The sequence below is a fragment of the Polyergus mexicanus genome, unplaced genomic scaffold, assembly GCF_030449975.1.
Source record: "Polyergus mexicanus isolate NDT 795.1 unplaced genomic scaffold, iyPolMexi1.0 SCAF_13, whole genome shotgun sequence".
NCBI classification, from domain to species: domain Eukaryota; kingdom Metazoa; phylum Arthropoda; class Insecta; order Hymenoptera; family Formicidae; genus Polyergus; species Polyergus mexicanus.
The window spans coordinates 7,959,831-7,978,913 of record NW_027223333.1 but is presented as its reverse complement, the minus strand read 5'-3'; the positions used below and the strand labels follow the sequence as shown (position 1 = coordinate 7,978,913).

Sequence of the window (19,083 nt, the reverse complement as noted above, 5' to 3'; positions counted from 1 at the left end):
AATGTATCGGTCCTTCGTTACATTATCCGCTACTATCGGCTGTTCCTCGCAAAATATTCTCCTTGTTTATAGAGAATATGTAACGAGCATGCAAAGATATGACAAATATTATTTGTGACTTTTGTTCAAAACATTTTGCATATTTCAAATTCGAAGTAAATAAAACAAGTATTTTGTTATATACAATACCGACCAAGTTGAACAAAAGTGAACTAAGGAAAGGAAGGAGGAAGAAAAAGTTTCAATTGAAAATTTGCGCAGAATGCACAAAGACGCAACGTAAGACAAAGGGACGCGGGCGTCTTCGCGCATTCTTGGTTTTGTCGTCCTAAACCCGTGTAAAACAATGCGCCTCGTCTCGAGCACGGGGCACGACTGTCTATTCCGTCGGAGAAGAATCGTCTTGTATACGTCTAATTACTCGATAGTATTGTTTACGCGGGGCTCGTCGTTTGTCAGCCGCCTTTTCGTTGCCGGTCTCTTGTTAGTCGAAATCCAAACTCGATATTACTCCGTTCTGTGTATCGAGTAAACGATGGAATCCGCTTTGAATAAAGTCACGTCGTCCGTGGTATATGAGCATGGCGTATGGCTCCTCGCGACCGTGCTGTAACTGCATGGTATAAAATAGGGTAAGCCGCGGTTATTTCTATCGTCCGCAACAGAACGTAAGAATAGTACCGATAACAATATTTCAATGTAAATTATTATTCTGCAAAAGAACGATCCCGTTTAGTACTACTTGTACATCAAAAATTTGCAAAATTTCTCAGTTTTTATTAATATATTTATTGTATTTCATAAATTTTCCATTTGCAAAATTTTTCTAAAGCATTCGCTGAGAATTATCGCTCCTTTGCCACAATTGTTTGCGCTACTGAAACAATACTTGTACGTGTATTCGACGTACGTGTGAGAGTTGCAAATTCCACGAGAGGAGGGAGAGAGAGAGAGAGAGAAAGAGAGAAAGGGAGTTTGGACATTTCGCCAACTTTGTACTACACCGATGTCAAGTTTTATCGCCTCGCCTTTTCGCTCATCACATTCGAAACTTGTTGGCCGCTATTGCTCATTGCAGTCAAGGGGAAAAGCTTGGCCTGGTCTCGACTTGGTTTCGCTTCCTGTCGCACGAGCACGCGCCCACATGATGGATATAACTTTGCTGCGTGTGCGAGACGATGATGCGAGGGGGGGGGGGGGCGCGATAAATGTACCTAACTTCCGCCGTTTTCCGTCGCAGAGTTGTCACGGACAAACTTTCACCCGACAATTCCGCTTTCGAGTGCAACAGCGTGGATACTTGATTTTACGTTAGGATCTTTGCTGCCCTTTAAGGCCAAGGCGATCAAGCGCCTATATATTTCGTGCTTGTATTTAAAAAAAAAAAAAGAAAAATAGAAGAGAGTAAAATTTAACATTATAAATTTTGATACATTATTTATATGAAATTTGCAATTGGAAACATAATCTGCTTAAATTAGAAAAGAACAGATCCAGCTACACAATTTTCGAATATGATTATTTGAAAATAAAATAATGAGTGTACCATACGTATAGAAATCGCGCTGTAATTTTTCATAAGCAATGATTACATCAAAATTGTTTAAATAATACATAACATTATTTTGTGTATGCGTTGCAACGTGAATATTAATCATGCTTAATTTAGTTACATAATTTGTTCGGTCCTGAAAATGAAAGTAAATGGATGAGCGTCATCGTTGTTATTGTAAATGTAAGGGTAAAGAAGATCGATATGAGTGTCACATCAGTTTAATATTATGATTCCAAGTGTCTAACAAGTCTGCTAGCTGCACTGCGCTTCGTAATGGAGTTATCAGTGTGCCGCTGCATAAGGGAAACTTGCCTGATTGGCGTTTAACGCTCGCAACGCGCCAGCGTTGATCGTCAATGGCGATGTTATTGCCGCGTTAAATTTTCCTATGCACATATTTAAATTTGTAATTTTTATTTCAATGCGATTTAATTCAAGTCGCGTCCCTTATTGCACAATCTCATTGCACGCGAAGCTATTTCAATCGATTAATTTTATTACTCGATATCAAGTTAGATGATTATAAAAGCTTCGGACTGATAAGGATCTTTGGAAATCAAGAGAAGGATTTATAGATATAATTTTTAAATATAAATTTCTGTTACAATCTCTCTCTCTCTCTCTCTCTCTCTTTCTCTCTCGTTGAATAAGAAAATTGGATTATATCAAAGATTATTTTGCTTCTCGCGTATATTTGCAGCGTGTGGTTCCTGCACGTTCTTCTGTGCGGTTCTTAGTTTCTTTTTCTTTATTTCTTTCTTGATCCTTGATGTAATATCGCGGAAACGAATAAGTCCCCATTACTTCAATATAACCGGAAGTATGGCGGACGTGCGTTTTGATCTGTACGCAAAGTACGCTAGATGAAAGGATAAGGAATATCTCCCCGTGGAATACCGTCACAGACGCTGACATGACTTTAATGTTCCCAGTGTAATATATTCTCCTACGCGTTTCGTGTCTATTTTATTATCTTTATTTTTACTTCACAACCGCGCGCGCAAACGTTCGAATCAACAAAACATAAAAAAATGGTTAACATGCGCGATTCGATTAATATTCAAAATCTGTCGATTATTTTTTATTGGTAATCAAGCTGTTATTCGTCATTCGTAATATGTAATTTAAGTAAAATTGATCAACGCTAGAGAGAAAGAGAAAGAAATGATAGTCCGTTATTTCGTAAATGTAACCACGTTCATTATACAATAACTTTTGATCTTTCTTTATAATTGCATTTATTTGATTTTCAGCAAATACGAGGATACAATAGATTCGTTTAATTACACACATGCATTCATTAATAATTTATACGAACCATCAAAAGGATATGCGAAAATTGTACCTATAATTAACTGACATGATGTGTTCAATTACTCGCGATTCTCATTAAATAATATTTTTGCTTACGTATTATGTATTCAATATTTTATTAATTAATCATGTGACACAATTAGTTTATCTCTCCTATTAAAGACAATAATTTTTGCATAAATTATAATTTTTAAAAATGCACGATACACGTGCGAAAAGATTATAATTTAGAAAGAAAATATAATAGGCATACGACAAGTTAAAATATATGAATCGTGATGGTTGTGTGAAAATAATAATAATAATAATAATAAAAAAAAAAAATTTTTAAGATTACTATTATAATAATTATTTCATGTTTCAGCTGGGTCCATGATTGTGGCAAAATGGTGGATCGGCAAAAAGCACTTCTGATGGTATTATTGGCGCTCCTGGTTTATCCGAACGACATCTTTGGTAAGTACCACATTTTTGTCATTTCATTGAAACTTGAACGAGTACGAGAGTAGGCGAAAAAAAAAAAAAGAAGAAATTTCCACCAATTCGTATTAACTACACGGCTATCCCCTCTAAAACTCGCCAGAACGGATCGAAAAGCGATTCCGGAAAAACAAGATTAATCTAACGAAATCCCTTAACGGATTTCGTCTCTCCCCCCCTCCCTATTCCCCCTTTCCCCTCTTTTCCAAGCTGATCCCGTGATATTAGAATCCCGACGAGAGTAGATGCCTATCGCATCACGCGTTCGCAGATTTCGAGGGCCGCCGAACCCGATGAATATGAGAGCCGTGAGATATATATCGCACTGTGTACGGACAATTTTGCAACTAAGCCGCTCGCTGTGTACACGACCACCTGTAAATACAATACCAGGACTAATCCGCTTTTGAAACGCACACTTGCACGGTGCGACATACGGCGATATTGGCCTTGCGATCTCTTCCACTACGATGAGATATTACTTTTTCTGAATACCAATGCGTGTTCTGGGTAAAATGAACAATTCGTAGAGTTTCGTTAAAACACGCATATTATTGCTCGTTTCGCTATATTTATTCCATTATATTATTCGCGTAAAAATAGAAAAAAATCGTGTATATTTTTATATAAAAAAAAATGAAGTGGAAATATCACGGGTAATATAATATATCCAAATAAACAGATATGAGATAGAAAGCTAAATGCTCTTCCTCTCTAGAATATATTTTGTAATATAACTAATTACGCGACAATATTTAATACTGAAAGTTAAAAATTTCCGCGGATTAAGCTCCAACAATGCAAATAGATTCTCAGTTCATTTCAAGTGAAATTTATTTCAGGACAAAAATAAAGCGATTATAAATGAGAATGCATCAGAGTAGGATTTTATGTTCGAATATCGATAATAGCGGCTAATTAATAAACCGATAAATATCGAGGAATTATTTCAGGTATCATATTAATCATCTATTGTATTAATTCTTTCATATTATTATATATGTTAACTAATTATCGCGCAAACATATTTATATACATATATTATCACACAAATGTTAAGAGTTTAATTATTAATAACTGAAGAAAAAAATATTTTAACTCATTATAATAATGAAAAAAAGAAACAGAAACACGAGGTAAATAAAGTCAAACATAATTTATTTTCTTTTTTCTTGAAGAAACTTGAATGATGAATGAACATGTAATACAGAGCTAAATGGAATGTTCGGCCGTATAAGCGGATGTCCGTGAGAAAAAAATAAAAGATTACGATTTTAATAAAGGCTACAGATATCGCTTAGGACAGGCGAACGACGACAGAAGGAGGAGAAAAGGAAAGTGGGTAGATTGCGAAGAAAGATATTATATAGTCTGACGTAGACAAGAAAATTTTGCAAACTATCAAGGTTTTATCGCTTCCTCCATTCGCGCATTCGCATGATAATTTCAACCCAGGCGAAACGTCTTTATAACAGATGAATGGCATTTGATTACTGACGTCACTCAATTTCAGCCGATCTCTCTGCTCGCATTCTCTCAGCGAGTAAATAAGATTTTCTAGAAGAAAACTCTAGCGCGTGCCTGGATATTCTGCGAATTCATTTCTCGCAAACAGACAAGCACTATGACACCTGTACCCGATACGCATTCCCTTAACAACTCCGGCGTTCTTCCATTCTATCGTAAATTGCCCAATTTGCATTGCAATTTCGACGAATTGTCACAAGAATTTCCGTTAATCAATTACGTTTAACATTTTTCAAATACATCCGGCTAAAAATTCATATTCTTTAACGAATATCCTTACGTATTATTTTTGGCACTTGATATATATATATATATATATATATAAACATATATATCAAGTGCCAAAAATCTGCTTTTCTCCAATTTGGAAGTTTATCTTTCTTTAATAACGGATTTTTTAAATTTGGCTTTTAAAATACTTAATTAAAAAATAGAATATACGACATTTTTCATATTCGCAGAGTCAAAAGCTCGCGACACATTATATCTAAATAACCCTTAATATATATTCAAATGTTCTGCTCATTATTTATTCAAAATGACAGTTTTTTAATCAGAAATTAAGATATTTTAAAATACGTAATTTAATGATTTCTTTATATGTTTTCAATGTGTCATACGTGATAAATATTTTTCATATAACACGACACAATATCCTGTTGAATCACGATAGATCTCGAACTATTTTTCCCAAATGAATCTAAAATAAACTCTGAGAAACTTTGTGCAGCTTTTAGATTGCGGATAATAGTTGTGTGCAAATAAATATCCACGAAGCAATAATTATGAACTAAACGCGAAAGACCCATCAGCAAATATTGCAATGTGCGTTGAATATTGAGCGGTAATGCTAAAAAGGATAAATAAGGAGCAAGATGTGTAGGACCATAGGAAGGTAGCATCTGGCCAATCGGGAACTTCCGCTTATCAGTCGCTTAACGAACGGTGAATGGAAAAAGGGTGGCCATTCAGAGGCGGGCAAACGGAAGAATAAATTGAGTTAAATTAAACGAGACCTTCTTTCGTGCGATTTTTCTCAAGGCGAACGACATCATCGATGAAGCGATACCGCGATGCAAATTCTTGGCTTTATTTAGAAATGTCTCATTTAATCTAAGATATGCTATTTTCATTAAATGCAGCATGTCTCCAATCAAATTTTTGGCGTCTCTCTTCGCTTTCTTTGCAATAAAAATTCGTTCCAAAGAATTTCATTGAAATAACGCACTTGATTTTAAATTTAAATGAAGATATAACAAAATTAATTTTTCATATGAAATGTAAAAATGCAAGATTCGCAATACTTTTTAATGGAATATTTCACAAATCAATATTCGTTTAGAAATTATTGCCACTGCAACGATTTCGGAGAGCAATAAACGATCGGGCTTCGCAAACACACGATGCACCATCTCATTTCTCATTCTCGCATTTAACTAGATGAATTTGACACCGTCGGTATAAAATCATGCTCTTCTGTTTATGTTTTACATTATCAGCATTGTCGTCGAATTGTGACAAAATTTGTCCCAAACGTCTTGTTAAAATAGGCAAAACCGCTTTTGCGAAGCAATCGTAAAACTAAAACTGAGAGAGAACGATAAAAAAAAGAAATCTGAAACCGAAAAAAAGTACGACAGAAAAAAAGAAGATCCAATAAGCAAATAGAAAAAGAATGTAACAGTCTTAAAAATAAAATATAGTTTATATAACATAGTTATGAGATTAAAACTCAAAAGAGTACAATTAAGCGACAATAAGTAAACTATATTTTTTATTAAACTATTAATTAGATCTTTTCTGAAAAAAATAATCGATTTTCTAAAATACCTGATAGTAAAATCAAAGTAGAGAAGAATAATTAAAGATGGGTACATGTTAAATTGCGGGCAGTAACATGAATAGTAGAACAGAGAAAAAGAAAAAATCGAATAAAACGGAGTCAAAAAAAAAGAAAGGGGAGAGAGAGAGAGAGAGAGAAAGTTAAGGGATACAAAACGAGAAAAATGAAATGCTGAAACTCGGAACGACTTTCCATCGAGAGTCGCGACTTCGGAAATATTTCTTTAGCCGGGCAGAGTTACGTGCGGGCGGTGGCTGTTGGGTGACGAGATTTGTAGAGTGTCTGTTTGCTTGTTTGGCCGTTTACTTTGGCCACTAGCAAAGGAAGAAAGTGCGTTTGCAGGCGCGGAAACGGCGCCAGAAGAGATACGATTTCTCATCTATATGCAAAGTAAAGTTACGTCCCCTGTTCGGTTTGTAAAAGATATAATAAAATATGTTGGAATAATTTCTTGAAAAATTCTACTACATTATCTTTTTTTGATAAAAATTGAAAAAAATACGCGGAAAATAATTTTCGATTCATTATCTCAGAAATTGAAACAGCAAGAGCAACGAAAAAAAGTATCGGCTACCTGCCTTTGGCCGGGGAGTCCGAGTGAAAGTCAAAACTAGCACTTAGTGCGGAAATCCTGTTACAGAAAGTGAAAACTATACTACGAAAAGTGTACTATAAGTACTTTCGAACACATGCACCAATGCCCAAAGGTTCATGTATTTTCATCGTGTTGCTTGGGTTATCTCTATAATGTTTATTTTTAAAGTTATATATATTTTAAGCGATTTGACTTTCGCACAATAATTTGTTTAACAATTAAATAATATACGCTGCATGGTTCGCTTTTCATATACTTTCAAAAGGCAGAAAAAATGATACATATTTAAATTATTTTTAGTATTGTGACTTTAACTGTCATCGATATGACGTATACGAAATGCGGTCGTCATTATTAACATACTGACTGAGCGTGCACGAAGTGCATTCTAGCGCGATGAGTTAAACATGTAGTTAATATTACCTCAGTTGATACATTGCAGCGATAGTTTAGTCGACGGATGCTCGATTACACAAGCCATACAGATCGAGTAAATTGTATGAAGTTCATTTGCAATGAATTTCCGGCACATAGATAATCACGGGAAAAATATATAATAGATCTATCATATTTGGATATATTTATTACATGTATATTGTGATACAATTTTAAGAAAGAGAGAAAGAGAGAGATTAAGATTTTGCTTAACAATTAGTTATGTAAATTTCTTATGAAGTAAAAATTGTCATAAATTTTATTGATTAAATTGATAATCTATCTATATATTTTATCTGATTCAAAAGTCTCTTCAATCAATATTCCATATATAAATCTTATCATATCGGTATTTCATAACAAAAAAAAAATAATAATTTTTTTATGATTATTAATAAAATCAAATAAAAATAATAAGAAAAATACTCTGTATATAATATATTAAAAGAAATTAGAAATAGTTTTGATCAAAATATTACATTTAATATAGCATAAGCATTAACTGTTAAATCATTAATAATCAGTGATGAATAAATATTCTTTTCTAAGTGATTATTAGTGCTGCTTGAATTTTATTAAATACGCTTTTGCATTATTCGATGTGCGAATGCATGAAATGATGTGCAAAATTATTGTCAAATAACGCTTGACCAATAGGGAGTAAATAATTGCGCGGTGTGCGATGCCATTTATGAAATAAATTGCTCAAATCATCGTGGTAATCGAAAGTTTATCTTTCCTTCTATGCCATTAGTTGTTTATTTTCCAATATCCCGTCAACATGTATCTCGCATTTTATAGTAAACATTGCACACATGAGTTTACTGTTATTTTATTTAACTAGAGAGTGTTTTTTAACGCAAACATTAGCATATTGAAATATTTATGCGAAAGAAATACATTTTATCTTTTTCCTGCGCAAATTTTATTTTAACGAAATAAAGTGTCACTATTAATATCGAAAAATAAAGAATTGATTTACGAGAATGTAAATGGAAAAGTGAATAAAAGTACGCGATTTTACAAAGTGAAAGCCGTCATCATAATGGTGTTAAGGCAAAAAAACGGATCTCGGATAATGAAAAGACTAGGTGCGAAAATTGCTCGAATTACCTCGAGGTAACGATAAAGAGTTTACGAGTAACTGTTGTGTTCGGAGGCAAGGATTGTATGTCGAGCAACGAAAATTACTAACTCGATTATATTACGGTACGGCGAAAAATTTTACCATACTTAATATCCATAACAACTTATTTCCTCGACGGAAGTTCGATAATAAGCCATTCGTAATTTTCAACAAAGTTTCCGAACGAAAAACCTCTCGTATATCTACTTGCTGTTGCAACATTGACGAGTACAACGCGCGTAAGTAATTTATTCTAGTAGAACTTTTTAATATTGATAGAATGCGGATGGATTATTTTGTCAATTTTCCTGCGCTAACCACTTGGAATCAGCTCAAGAAAATATCGCTGTTTGCGAAATAAAGATATAATATCTGAAGCTTAATTTTTTAAATATTTTTGAATTTTTTCTTCGCATCTTTTTATCCTAAAATTTCTATTCCCCGATTTGTAGAGATACATTAACTTCATCATTTTTTTTAGCCTTTCAATTATATAATCTTATGGTACGATACTCCCGGCAAAAGTAAAACAATTATAAATTCGTAATGAAATCTATAAATGTAATATTATACATTACACGGTCTTTCAAGAAAACATCTTTTCACAAAATAATTAAAACTGTATACATTACGTTATACATAGTGCCTTTATTGCGGACATTATTTTCACGTAACAAATGGTTGGGGTCCAGTTTATATATATCCCAGAGTTATATTTTAACTTTTAACATAGTGCTCTCTACTATCAACCCGCTGGCAGCACAATGTTAAGCTATTCACGATAATTGTCGCTTTCATTTATATTAATTTTTTATTCTATTATTTATGTTACAAGATAAATAGATCTTGTATCTTCTTCTTAGACTTATTGCTAGTTTCTTTACCATTACATATTTCCTTCATCGCCATACCGTGTCGCATTCTTCCAGCAAAACTTTCCTACCTCTAGAATTCTCTTTTATCTATCTTGAACATGATGTTGCTACTCTGTTTTATAATTCGCTCATAATTGTTTATCATTTTAATTTGGTTATAAATAATACAAACACACTTTTATATCAAACGGCAATAAAAAATTAATTGATTCAGCTTTAAAAATTATCTTTTGTGTAAAAATAGAAACTAAAATAATTTAATTTATGTATACAATTATGCCTTTATTATAATAAATACCAATTATTTAACAGACATAGAGAGAGAGAGAGAGAGAGAGAGAGAGAGAGAGATTTGTAATAAAAGCTAATGGGTTTTAGATAAGCATATATAATTTATGCGAAGAAATAATAAAACATTACATAAAAATCATAATTTATTCTTCAAATGAATGTTAATCAAAATTATTTCATAGCAGGTTTCACATAATCATTTTTGATATTATATCACTTTTCAATGGATTTTAAATATCCAATACAATCGAAGATCTTTTATCACAATTACAAATTTCATTCAAACATATCGTTGCGCACGGTGTAACGAGAAATGAGATAATTGAAAATTAATAACTCGAATTATACACATAAACGAAATTGTTTCAATTCATACATTTGTTGTACTCTAATTAAGTTCATATAATTCACTATCCATGTAAATAAATTTTGAAAACCATTTCAAAAACAATTTAATTTTCGAAAAATTTAACTTTAAAATATCACTTTTATCTAAATTCAATAAGCAATTATGTACGATCTTATATTCGTTTAAAATGAAAAAAATTCGTTATAACAACTAAATACGGACTTTAAGTTGATTATCGTAATTTAATATTGCAGATTTTTTTAATCGCAGATTAATAATTTGCCACGTTTCTTCTCGATGATAAAGTTGTAAATGATACTTATTGTAATTATTCTCTGACAATGAAAAATAAAAAAACATTTTCTTTAAAACCAGAAATAATTAAGTAAGATCGGTAAAAATTTTCTTTAATTTTTTAATGAATGCAATAAATAAATGCCTGCTACATACTGTGCGCAGAATATTTCTTTTTATTCAATTAGCAGATAAATTTTGTTGTATTTTCATGATATCAAGCTACACAGGCAAACCTCGCATATTGCAAAATATAAAAATCTCTAAATCGAGTAGCTTATGCAGCAGCTGGGACAGAAATTTCTGCAGAAGTATCATTGTCCTGTTTACCCGCCGTACGTCGCGCTACCGACTATTTTTAGCAAAAAATTATACGAAAATATCACGCACGCACGCACGCATTTAGTTGGCTTTATTGCAAACCATCGAATGTGATACACATTTTCCATGATGTTTCTAGACACACGAATTCAAGGATCAAAACAGCTTGTTATCTGAATATCGCGAGATGTAAAAACAATAGCTTTGTAAAGTCACTTCTTATTTTGGTCTATTTGCACAGGAAAATGCATTCAAGAACGTCTCCGCATCGCGTTAACTCCCTTTCCTTCAAAATAATCGATTCAATCAACGTCTACGTCATTATTCTGTAAACTACCGGATAATCATCTCGACGCGCACGATATTAAGCTCCGCCGATCACAAGATTAATTCAATTCACCCGACGCGAGTCGTCGAACGGTGTTCGGTTCGTTGACAGGTCGTAAAAATCATCTGACGTTACGCTCGCGGTTTAAGCGACACGTTCATACGTTCGATAATAAATTATTCCAGGCGGAAAAACGCGCCGTGAGAAAATGAAACGCAGAAGTTGACGAACAAAAAGTATGATAGAATCGAGAACGTTCATACGCATTTTGCATTCTCCATCTTTATTTTACAAATGAAGCAATTTATACGTTACGCATCATACATATTTCTCGCGTATTTTGTTTTACGAGGCGACTACCATGTCCGTCATCGTATCGAACGTTATTGTCATTGTCGTATAGCTGTATATTATTTATATGCATCTATCGAACGATACGAAAATATATAAAAAATATAAAATGCAAAGAGAGATATATTTTATATACATATGTATGTATATGATGCGTTAATCGTTGAAATCATCTATGCGATATTTGTAGTAATTTACGTGCGCTGCACGTATTATTTTATGTTGGAGAGATAATAGAAAATAGTATATATTTTTCCACAATATAAATTATACTTTCACAAACTAATTTAATCTAGAATAAACCATATTTATTGGAATTATTTTTGTCTTGTGTCTTAATTCTTACATTGTGCGATAGCGCGATTACTTTGAAAAATTATATAAAATTTAAATTTTCTTTTAGACAAGACAAAATGTATTGCAAAAAAGCATTTTTACTTACCTAACGATTTGCATATTAAAAATTCTATCGAACCTTTTTGGTAATGGTTACTGAAGAATTATTATTTGTCTTGAAAAACGAAGCAGAAATATTTATTCTTAAAGCTTTCAGTAAATTTGTAAATATAATTAAGGACACACACACATAAAAGTAGAATCATCAAGAAAACGTCGTTCATCATCGATTAATGTTACTTACGCACATAGTTGTTCGCTTAAGTGCTATATATACTGCAACGATTCTCGCTAATTCAACGTCACACGTCTATGCATTTAATTTGCAGTCGCGAGACGCATCTCCACGTTTTGCCAAGTCGCGTACGTTCCGCCTTCTGACGTTTATTCGCTTTCCATAAAGCGCATTCTGCACGACGGCGAATTGACGTCACTGTCGAAAAATTGCCGGTGGTGCGGTATGCAAATGGCGTATGTATTTTTCACGAACGTCGTACGTATTTTATCGTTTCAGGAGGCGCTTTTCAACCCGAATTCTCCGGCCCTATCACCAATCTAACCGTGCCACTCGGGAGGGACGCTACTTTCACGTGTCTGGTGAAACATCTAGGAGGTTACAGGGTAAGTTACATGAAAAGCAACGGCGTGCCTGTGATGTTGTAACGGTCGCTTTACTTCTTGGGGTTTCACTTAACTTCTGAAACGCGTCTTTAAAAAATCATATCTCCTACTAGAATAAACTTTTGCGATGTACATTGGTATCGTCCGCGATAACTATCACAAAAATTTTACAAAAGTAATGCAGAGTAAAAAAAAAAAAAATTTATACGCATCATTAAAAGATTATTATATGTATTACAAATTACATATTATTTGTTGATATTCGTCATTATATAAAAAATAATTGACATATAAATTTCTATAATCCGGAAATTAGTTTACATCTCCTACAGTCAAAAGAAAAGAAGCAGATCTGTAATGAGAAAAGTACGCTCGACAAGACACGTACTCGGAAAATACATTTAACGCGTTGAATAATCTATCTGTATGATTTTCACGGGCGCAAAAAGTCGGTCTTGAAATCTGTAAAATTCTCACTTAAAAAACTCGAGAGGTATTCTTCCGCTCACTTTGCCCGACTTCTACTTTCAGACCGAGAACTTTTATCGATACACGCGCGATGTAAAAAGCTATGAACGATCCGACGTTCTTTCCAAAACGTATTAACGAAATCTTTCTATAAAACTAATCTCGTATTACATATCGTATTATTGATCTCTCACCTCCATACATTTTATGGCAGAACAACTTGGCTTGTATCATTCGTCATTATCAGTCGCAAAATTCGCACCTTTACAGGACAACGGAATTTAATAACACTTTTTAGCCATATCGTGAAATTAACTTTTCCACGCATCATCGTTTTTCTTTGCGCATTTGTTTGCATAAATTTTATTGAGCTACGGCGGAAAATATCTGAGAAAAAATGATATAATACGGTCAGATGTAAATATACATAATTAGTTATAAAAAGATATGAAATATAGGTACATGATTTTATATGATAACATATGTATGTGTAATTTTATACGATCATATAAAATTACATATGTTATCGGATCTTTTCATAACAAACTATGTATAATTACATCCGATCATATTATACCATATTTTTTCTCGGGTATAATCAAAGCAGTAACCGGTTATACTGTTATGGTGTAATCAGTTGCTTCGAACTGTCATAGTATCTGCTCGTAGCCTATCAGACGTATTGAAATCTGTTGAGACTACCCATATCTGACGTTTTACAAAGTTGTAACTATAGAAACTATAGAAACTGAAATTATAGCTAGATAAGTTAGACTATTATAGAAGACTCGATTATGTTTCACATCGAATCTCTCTCGGCAACTCAGTGAAGTAAAAGCAAAATATAAATATTTGAATAATGTACGAACTATTTTGTTTTTTTAATTAATATTCTACTTCTCTCTCTCTCTCTCTCTCTCCCCCTGTCTCTTTTTCCATCTTCATTGCATGTCACAGATTGTATAATTATTATTATACCGTTAATTTAATCGCGCGGTACACAACGAAAACATCGATTATATGCAAATAAATGTCAACGCCTCGCGTCGGTCAAATTAAAGCAATTCCAAGCGGAGAATCATAATAATTAAATTTATGAGAAGTACACAACTGCGATGTGCTAGAGATCCGTCGTTACCAGACACAGTCAAAAGATGGTCTTTCCATTTATAGTCCATTTCCTGAGGGAATTTGAAAGTCAAATCGAAAGAGTGACTGATTTAAAAGCGATTCATTTTACCGATGTTTTTTTAAACGATTCTATGTTGAGCAATTGCAATATCTATTGAATAAGAGCTTTCATAGTCATGATCAAAGCGGACATCTTTTGTAAGGGAGAAGCGTCAACTTTACCGTTATTTCTTTTGTATACAAATGAAATTGAGATCAATTTCTTTAGGGAAGAATATCTAATATATATATATATATTTTCATATTTAAAAAACGAGAAGATTATGAAGATGTTGCTTCTATCATCTCGAAGACACGGAAATCATTGGATCTTTCTTGCTCCAGAGACGCGAAGACCGTCGATACTCTCTTCGTCGGTAGAATGTTTGTGTAGCCGCTATCGCGAGAATACACATAGAGAATAATGAGAAGGAAAGAGAGAGAGAGAGAGAGGGGGGAGAGAGAAAAAATCGTGACATGATGGTATCCGGTTTTCTATTACTAGTTCGGAAATGGGCGCGTACATGATGTAACCATGGCTATGTGTGCGTGTATGCGCGTCGCTTGCTCGCTCGCGTGAAATCGCGAGAGCTCCTCACTTCGGGATTTGGAATATTCTAAGGAAAATGCAAATATCGCTGAAAGTTTGGCCAAGGGGAATCGCGCGTGTCAATCTATATGTGTATGCGTATGCATGTATGTATGTATATGTATACGTCTGCACGCTTGCACACCTCAGGATAGGCATCCCCCACATCTGTTTGTATTCCACAGTCGGATGCTTGTGAGGAAATTGCGGCATCTTCGATGAAATCCGCGACGCCGTCATCGCGATTTCCGGCAGCGACACGTCTCTCTCTATATTTCTCTCTATCTATTTATCCATCTAGCTATCTATCTATCTCTCTCTCTCTCTCTCTCTCTCTCTCTCTCTCTCTCTCTCTCTCGTTCTCCATCATATTAAGGGCCTGATCCGGCGATTGATGTTCCAGGTCGGTTGGGTAAAGGCGGACACGAAGGCAATTCAGGCAATACACGATCACGTGATCACGCACAACCAGAGGGTATCCGTGTCCCATAGCGATCACAGTATGTGGAACCTTCACATCAAGGGGGTTCAGAAAGAGGACGGCGGTCTTTACATGTGTCAGATCAATACGGATCCCATGAAGAGTCAGGTATGTACTACATTAAGCTCCTACAAACGATACGGGTTGATATATACGAGATTGTAGCTGCCGATTCGCCATCTCATACGATAGTATTCCGATTAATCTAGAGCCGATTTTTATTAAAATTATTTATATATTTTAATTTTATACAGATACATAATTAAATGTATACATTGTTAAAATTATCCAACGAATAGACTAACGATTTATTTACGTTTTATGGGCTGCCGAGAAACTGCGTGAACCAGCCGGTTCCGTCACAAGTTTTTCCGTGCTTCAATTATAAAGTTTGCGCCGTTCATTCGAATCTCGGGAGCAATGCTCGTTTCAGACATACCGCACCTTTACTCTCATCGCCGTTAATATTGGCCAGCGGGTAAATCTAACGAGGCGCAAGTTTCGCGAAGGATCTTTCGCGACGATACTGCGGTAACGGAAGTATCGTTAGAAAGTTCCCGAGAGAGAGAGAGAGAGAGAGAGAGAGAGCTTCTAATAGCAGTTTGCTACTATTTTAGAAACGCGCGGAATTTACCTAGGCGCGGAAACAGTAATGTATTTGCCGCTTTAAGCATATTTTCGTTAATTACGCTTCCACTACGCTTATCGAACCAAAATGATACCTCTAATTTCTTTAAAAATTTAAAAGAAAAATGACAGATTTATTACACTTACCTATTCGCATAATTCTTTTAATATATATATCAAATCTAAATCTTAATAAATAAATTAATTACATATAAATATATTTCTTTTTCTATAAAATCTTAAAATATTGTAGAGTGCGCTCTCTCTAATTGTGATAAATAAGATTAATATTATAGAATCGAAGAAACGAGTTTCGATTCCCTTTAATGCATATCTATATTTTCTGTTATTACTGATCTCGATACTTCGCCACGATGTATTAAACTCGGAAACATATAGTTCTTGTTTGAAATTAGCCGTGGCAAACCGACAAACTCGATGAAATAACTAATTGGGACGATCCTATCGACGACTGTATTTAGGTCGATAAAACATGCAGCGTCAGTGGTCAAAAGGTCGTATAATTCCGATGAGGCGTACAAATTTCTCTCTCATATTATATCTCTCACTCTACTTTATTGCATATTTTATCTAATGATTATGTGTGCATTATATGTACATTACATAAAATACTTACAAACATTTCACGTTGCACATAATAATATAAATGAATATAATCTATATTACACATGAACTGAAAAATGATTGTATTATAATTATAAATTGTACTATATTAATTTTATTTAATTTGAATTATAAAGCAGATTTATTTTTTAATTTTATTTCGGCAAAATAGGATGCATCAATATTATGTGATATCAAAAATATATTTTACATATTTTTGCTTTTAATTCTTATTTTCATTCTCCAGATATTCCGAACTAGTGGATGTTAATTATAATACAAATGAGATCCCGCGAATGACAAAAATCTTTATGTAATAAAAAATGTTTAAATTTTTTGCACCACATTCATTTTCTCTCTCTCTCTCTCTCTCTCTCTCTCTCTCTCTCTCTCTCTCTCACACACACACACACTGTTTTATTTCCTAATATTATATACATAAAAAATATATATTCTATCATCGACATAACTTTGTCATATATTCGATATAACTTTGATACAAATCGATCAATTTTTATTTGATAAAGAAGTCGTAGAATAGAATAAGTCCATTCAAAGTGACTTATCATAATGTTACTACATATATTACCAATAAAATACGTCGTAAGAAACGATAATAATGTGTTCTCGTGCGTAAATATTGTATGCTATTCCGCGACAATCGGCTTTAAAAGGAATAGGGTTTCTTGCGCTCCAACCTGAGCTTCACGAAAGACGATGGTTTTTCGATAGAGACTTATAAAAGAGTTACTGAATGTCATTCGTATCTTTAACACTTCCCGTTTTGATTAAAGATATAAATATATATATATATATATATATATATATATATATATATATATATATAAAATCTTCCTATACTTTCATTTATACGAATACTTACATTTTAAATCGATTGTTTTTTTAGCTTAAATTTAAGTACGATATAATAATTATAATAATGCCTCCACATCTTTTTAACATCTAATTTTACATATGTTTATAGCTAATTGTAAGATAGTGAAATATAAGCAGATATATTTGTCGAATGATACGCTTTACATCGCATCGCGGAAATCGGTTGCCGTACAAAACAATTAATCGAGCGATTCGCTGCCAATAATGCCCGCATCGACAAAGTGCCAAGATGCGCATGAGTTAATCGATAGTTACTCAGTTACAGTCGGACCACGTCTCAGTTGATTCATGCAATTAATCATCCCGGTCTCAGTTTGCTAACTATCATTAACATAATCCCGCGGGTATAATGCGTATTCGCATTAGAAACCCGGAAGACCTTTCAGAAATCCTTATTAATTCCTTATCCGCAATATGAAATGTCTCATTTTTACTAAATATTTTCGCTTCTAAATCACGATATATTGTAAGATATTCTCAAGAAAAAAAAAAGAAAAAAAAAAAAATCTGAAATCTGAAACGGAATTTATTACAGAAATATTGATTAGAGAATACAGAAATATATATCAATCAATTAAAAATTTCACAAATCACGTAAGCTATCACAAACATGGCATAATATATTAATTAAGGATGTAATCTTTATTTGATAACATTATTAGTTTATTCATATTTATAATAAACATCGTATTCATTACATTCCTGCTGAAACCTTTGGGCAATGTAAACGAGAAAGCGAGAGAATAATAATGAAGAGAGAGAGAGAGATTCCTAAAGCGCTCGATTAGAGACAGCAAGAGTCGCTGCAACCTCGTTTGCACATCTCCATACTTTCCGCCGCCTAATCGTCGTCGGTGACGCGCGATAGCACAAACCGCACTGGTATTAACCACCGAGCTCTGCCGCAAGAGTATTAGCTTTGCTGCCAACGTAACAATCTGTACAAGTATCGAAAGCATTTTGCCCTCCGCGTACGCGCGACTGGTGGATCCGCGGTATATTTAACGAACCTGTGAACTTAACGAGCCGTCTTCGCCAGTTCAAGAACGCCGATACCCGTTTATGAATAGCGCCCCGCTTAAATCCTCCATATCCTTCGCGTGTTATAATATATATATACAGCTGCGTGTATATAATCTTATCAGAAAAGGATCGGAATATTAAATCCCGTTTAACGAATATTATACGCGACGTAGTAATTTCCGATAAGAAAAAGCGATGAAACAGCCGTCTCGTGTTAAATCGACTTTTAAGCGGTGAAAACTCGCAAAGGAGTGTCGGCGAAATATAATCGATTGAAAATTATATGTTTCTATATATTTTTGCACTCTCGCGCGCGCAAATTCGTTCAAGTCGAATAACTAGGGACAATCGAAAACGAGTTCTCAAAATTCGCACGCTCGTCTCTTTAAATGCATGGGGCGCTTAAATAGTTAGACGGCAATTAGGCATAATATAAAAGTGTCGCTTTACGAGCGTGAGAAATTTTTCTCGCGATACGAAAGATATTACTTAACGAGCCAATT

The 19,083-nt window shown here is 33.8% G+C and overlaps 1 protein-coding gene across 1 annotated transcript in view; it reads left to right on the top strand.

The window, feature by feature from the left end:
• LOC138938571 (lachesin) overlaps window positions 1-19,083 on the top strand; it is an 86,961-nt gene that overhangs the window by 50,431 nt on the left and 17,447 nt on the right. Inside the window, exons 2-4 of the mRNA XM_070305641.1 lie at window positions 3,234-3,325; window positions 12,595-12,701; window positions 15,332-15,517. Of these exons, the coding sequence (XP_070161742.1) occupies window positions 3,234-3,325; window positions 12,595-12,701; window positions 15,332-15,517 (385 nt within the window). The remainder of the gene's footprint in view (window positions 1-3,233; window positions 3,326-12,594; window positions 12,702-15,331; window positions 15,518-19,083) is intronic.